General features: G+C 43.4%; 1 protein-coding gene across 1 annotated transcript in view; it reads right to left on the bottom strand.

Annotated features, from left to right (window-relative positions):
- Positions 1-385: 385 nt before the first annotated feature.
- The window catches only part of LOC144753997 (sperm acrosome membrane-associated protein 4-like), a 234058-nt gene continuing 228443 nt past the window's right edge, over positions 386-6000 (bottom strand). The window contains exon 4 of the mRNA XM_078641516.1: positions 386-610. Within this exon, the coding sequence (XP_078497642.1) occupies positions 402-610 (209 nt within the window). The 3' untranslated portion in view covers positions 386-401. The remainder of the gene's footprint in view (positions 611-6000) is intronic.

The following is a 6000-nucleotide window of genomic DNA, read 5'->3' as shown; positions in this document are numbered from 1 at the left end:
ACACCTGTCTTTCTTTAGGGATAACTAAAACCGTATCCGCACCACATCTTGCTTAACAAAGTAGTGCAAATTCTTCAGTTTGTGAATAGACTTCATTGCTGTGCATCCTGGGTTGGGACCTGACGATGCTCCAGTATATTTTCAATTTCAAACCACGTGCATGGAAGGAGTGCATTCCAGGGTGGCACGCGACAGCTAATCACCTTTGAGCATCATAAAAAGCTTGCAACATGAGAACATTCTTATGCATTCTACAACTTTTGAAGAATTAAATGACAGGAATGCGCCATATAAAGTTAAAGAGTCACAGAGAGAAATTGGTGCCTCCGCACCTACCCCAACCCCAGCCCCAGGTACAAGCCCCTCCCGCTTTCCCACTTTCCCCCCACATGCTCAGATGATTACAGCAGCCAGGCCAGGCAAACTATCCAGACTGCCAGTGACAGCAGCAGTGAGGGCCGGGCCAACCCCGCGGCGCCGGAGTTGCAGAAGTCGCCTTCGCAGCATTCGACAGAGGTTGTGTAGTTGATGCCGATGTTCACTACCGACTCGTGTGTCCCGCACTTCTCAAACTCAACGCATTTCTTTTTGGTGATCAGTTGATGATTGGCTGCGAGAGGGAAGATGAAATTATACAGTAAGTTAAAAACTGTGATCCTAACAGACGTCTTCAAAGCCCTACTGGGCAGTTCAAGCAGTAAACAGAAGAGGCAATAACTGTATTCAACACTCGCTCACACCTAACGGGTCCCGCTCATCGAGGACACACCTCTGCGGCTATCACTCAAGACCAGCCTTCAATCACCAAGGAACCCCCTGCCAGTGCTTTAAATGGGAAAAAAGAAGTGCAGGTACTCATTAAAATGATCTAGAGGTGTGGCAAGTGGGCGGGGCTATGGGCGGGGCTAAGGCCAAGATATGATGATACATAATGACTTTTATACCATTTGCAGCACATATCAAAACACAACAGAAATGCATTTCTGTTAACAAAACAGGTTACATCATTACACAAAATGAAAGGCAAACAGGATCAAATGTTAAAAAATGCCCTTGTTTTGTAATATTTGCAACTTCTTAATGTCATACCGTTCTTTGCTGTTGTTTGGGACAATGCTATATATCCTCAAGTGTGCACACACACAAAGAAATAAGCAGCGAACACAAAAGCAGCTGAGCTAAGGACTAGAGAAGCGCCTTGGCTGTCGGAGACCGCTTCTTCTCGGACAGCCTGGTGCCCACCAGCACTAGTAGCCAATGAGCTTACCTTTCATGAGTACTGGTACTCTCCTAGGCAATGGCGAAGGGCCAGTATTAACAGTGATAAAAATAAGATGTGCCAGTACCGGCCCATTTAAAGCACTGCCCCAGCCCTTTTCCCCACGGCCTGGCTCTTCCTGTCCCTTTCTGGTTCAGTGTCTTTATATCCACATCTACTCTCCATTCACGATTAACCTCTCATTTCTACGCAGCCTCTAACCTTCTCTCCCTGGTTCTGCCCTCCTACTGCCCCCTCTCACTTACTTTCGCCACAAGCCTCTTACATTTTGTCAGTTTTTTTCCCCACTTGCCTCCTCTTTTCCCTTCCATGATGTACCCATACCCTAAATTTGCCACCTGTCCTGTGATTTGTTGTCCTATATTTCATTGTTTGTGTTGATAGAGCACGCTTACTGTTGCGGCATGTATTTTAAAATATTTTTTCCAGTAAATAAAAGCATAAATCATTTATTCACTTCAAACGTACAAAACTATTTCCAAGCTGTGAAAGTGTGTGTGTGCGTGCGCTTGTATGCGTGTTAATGTGACTGTGTGCATGTTTGTGTGACTGTGTGCGTGCACGCTCCGCCGCGCCCTGTAAATTCTGCAGGGCAGTGTTTTAAACTGAATTTCAGGCATGTGGTTCATCAATAGCTAAACCAATTACTTCAAGAAATACAGCAGATTTGAATTTGTATTAAAATACAATTCCTAAGAACCCATTTCAAAACTAAACCAATATCTGGTATTGTTTTATGAAAAAAAAAGGCAATTCTAACTTAAGCTGTCACCTTACTTTTTAACAATCCTCCCTCCCCCTTCCTTCTATGTTCATCTCGGGTGTCACGGGAGCTCATTTCTCGAGTGTTGCAGCGTCCCTGCTATTTATTGCTCTTTGCACAGGGCTCGCTGTTATCATGTAAATTCGGCCACTCAAAGGAAAGCAGTTCCTGTGTTAAAAAAATAAAAAACATAAGAAAACCGGCTTTGGGAAAGATGGACTGGCTTACTGACCAGCAGCCCCAGGCCAGGCTATTTTACACAGCTAACGGAGGGGGACGAGGGGAGGGGGGTGGGCTAAAGCACTTTCAGCATAATGGTTGTTTCACGCCCAATCAACAGTGCAGCCCTCCCCAACCCCTGCATTGTGGGGAAATTCTAATGGGCACTACTGAAAGTTAGCAGCATCTCTGCAAAAGGCTCCTTTGGGGGCTCCGTGCGACTGCAAGATCCAGAAGCAGCGCGGCATTTGTCCCGCATTGGAGGTGATACCAAACTTTATCCTGCCATGCCATCTGTCAGGGTACCGGTACTCAACCTTGACTAAAAAAAAGTGCCGGTACTGACAGCTGGAAAATTCGGAAGTGCCGGTACTCAGTACCGGTGAGTACCGGCCCATTTAAAGCACTGCCCCCTGCAAGGTTTTGGTTAGTGTCAGAAGCCTATAGATTGTAGTCGGAATACTAAAGACCTGGGGGCAGATTTATGAAAATGTCACACAGTGCAGGAAGACACCTTGCTGCGCATTTCTGCACCATATTAAAAAGCATACAACTCATTCTTGCCTTTTCCCATGCACTGGTGCATTTTTAGCAGCCTAGTTTAGGATAAGGAATGGCTATAAGGGATTTTGTTCTTGAACTTAGTACCTATAATTTTACATATGTCATTTCAGGGTTATCCAAGCAATTAAACCCAATTGTATCCACAGAATAACTGAATCATTTTACAATTGTTCAAAAAATTTCAAAAAGAAAAAACAAATTAGGATTAAAATATAAAGTATAGAGTAAGCACACAGCAAACTAATTTGATCTGAAAAATTATTTAGTGTTAACTAAATCAAAGGGGATAATAAAGAAACAAATCCAGTAATCAAAGTTATGTCTAGATGTACATACAAATCAACAAATCAATTCATAACATATCTACAACTCCATAAATATTAAGAGGAGACCAAATTCAATGATGTACAAAGTTGTCTTTCGAGCAGTAATGCTGTGGAGATGGAGATTAGGTCCACGTTTCGGTCTTGCTTGTTGACATCTATAAGACCATCATCAGGACTAGTTTTTCAAAGAAAGCCCCTTCGGAAAACCGGGCGTGATTGAAACTTGATCACCAAATTCAGTATATTTCAACTTGAAAATCTGCAGTAGCTCGTGACATCTGCTGTAACTGCAGGATTCAACACTTCTATTTAAAGCTTAAACTGGATCAATAGGTATGTCGTGGGTTTTAGCAGCCTAGCCTCAATGCTGGCACACTTGCACCATGGTGCGAGGGTGCCTGTGTTGCATGCAGGATTGTTAATGTGTAAGAAGAGTCACCTTCCTGCACAAAAACAACCCTGCGAGGCATATTCCTCTATTTATGTGTGCTGCAGAATACATCACACATAGAAAGAGGAAGTAACAAGGAGAAATAAGGATAGTTCTCCTCGTTACGCCTCTCCCGGGAGTGGTATCTTTTTGGAGCATTCCCAGGTTTACTAATTTTAGTAAATCTGGAAACGTATCAAAAACCATGGGAGTGCCGTGGAGACAGCCATGCAACGCTCATGGAACGCCTTCCCAGGACAGAGTAAGGCAACAAGGCTCTGCACTGCGCTGCTTTACAACAGATTTATGGAGTCACTCAGGGCCACGCAGAGTAGCCATGTGTGGCTTTCTAATTGGCATTTATGGTTTGCGTTGCGCAGGTACCACTTTCTGTGATGGAAACATGACGCAAACTGGCTCATAAATCTGCCCCCTGGCGTAGAGCTGGGTGATAACTGGATCACCAGATTTGAAGCTATTGTCTTTCAATAGGAAAAGAAAATTTTTGAAAATAAACAAATAAATAGTATTTTTCAAGTTAAATATGCATTTTTCATTCCGAAGTAATTTTTAGAAAGGCAGTAATAGAATACAGAAGGACACATCTAATTTCATAGGAATAGGAGCTAATTAGGATTTGGTCTCGTTTCATGAAGATTTCTCTTGCATATAAGTGCATCAGGATCCCACATGGAGTTGGAGATATTCAGTCTAACTGGATTATCAGCAAGCATCCTAAAATGGATAAATGCTAAATTCAGAGGAGAATCCACTGGTCAGTGTTTTCCACCATAAAATCTCTCTATGGAGAATGTATTCCACCCAGTGGTCGAATTGGGCGGGAACTGCAGGGCACTGTGTGCCCCTACTTGTTTTAATTTAATAGAAGCCGTTCTCCTTTTTTATTTTAAAAATGCATCCCAGGACGGCTGAGATAGTTAAGGCCTATAGATAAGGCTCGACCATTAATGGGCATTCGAAGATGGGGGAGGGCAGAGAAGGAAAAGGACTCTGTCTGTTCCTTCTTGCCCAGAGAAGACAAGGACAGTGTCCACTTCTCTTGCTCTGCTGCTGGCAGCTGCCCCCCCCCCCCCTTTCTTCTTCTTATTGCTTCTCTTTCTGCCTCTGTCTTGCTTCTCGCCTGCTGAAAACAGTGACTCTGAGAAACGGTCCTTGCACTCTTTTTAATAACTTCATTCGTTTCCCTGTGAAATGGATGCAAAAAAGAAAGAAACACTTTTGCTGGAAATGTTGTCTTTCCCTGACATTTTTCTATTCCAAATACAACCTTGGGATGGAGAGATAAAAAGGTTCGAATATGAAAAATAAATAAATAACTAAATAAAGCAAGTCAGAGTGGTTGCAAAATGGCCAGATTGGTTCTATTTACACCCAAACACATTAGAGCCACGTTATAGAGTTTGTCAGTGAAGTGCTACTTTTGTTTTCTCGTCTTTCTTTGAACAGCTTTGTTTTTCCTGTGTGGGAAAGTGCATAATTCTAAGGGCAGATAACTCCGCTCCACCAGCGGAGTTTGCGGGGATTTGGCTACTCCGCGCTCCATGACGAAAGTGGAGGTAGGCAAAACTCTGCGTCCGTAGTGGACCGGAGTTAGCCACTCCCTCCCCCCTACCAAATGCTTTAAAATTATAAAAAGAAGGCGCTTACCTGTGTTTCTGCCGCCTCCCCTGCCTGGCCGCTCTCCTTCCTGCTCCTCTTGCGTCCTTCTATTTAAAAAAAATAAAAAACACTATGTTGTACGTCTTGCAAGTGCGCATACGTACAACATAGTGTTTTTTTCAATGAAGAAGGACGCGAGGCGGCGAGGAGCAGGAAGGAGAGCGGCCAGGCAGAGGAGGCGGCAGAAACACAGGTTAATGCCTTATTTTTATCATTTTAAAGTTTTTTGAGGGAGAGGGAACGGGGAGGGATTGGAGAAGAGCGATGCACAGCGCCACTAAGTATTTTTCAAATTCTGTGGAGCTACGAGTAGAGGCACTATGCAAGCTCCACCCACACCTACATCATTCCTGGAGCTACTGCAATACCTGGTTGATGTGTTAAGTGGAAAACGTTTAATGTGATCATTGTCAGCTCTGTTCCTTATGTTAGTTTATAAAAATGCACTATGGCTCTGTGTTCAGGGATGTGGTCTTTTTAAACCATACTGCTTATGTTTTGTAAGGATATAAGCAATGGACATTCAAACAGGTTCCTTCACGGCCCTCTAGTCATGTCCTGAACTCTTCAGGCAAAAATACTCATTGATTTCTGAATAATGGCTGTTAAAGCATTAAGGTAACCATGTTGTTCCTGCTTACATTTCACATGCTTTACTTAATCTTCCATTTCCTTTGAGTGTTTGCTTTTTCCAGGATGAGTCGCTTCCAGGTGTTTATGGCAGGGCACAATTAGGTTG

This window comes from Lissotriton helveticus, chromosome 5_1, assembly GCF_964261635.1.
Source record: "Lissotriton helveticus chromosome 5_1, aLisHel1.1, whole genome shotgun sequence".
NCBI lineage: Eukaryota > Metazoa > Chordata > Amphibia > Caudata > Salamandridae > Lissotriton > Lissotriton helveticus.
The sequence above is the reverse complement of the archived record's forward strand: the minus strand, read 5'-3'. Positions and strand labels throughout refer to the sequence as shown.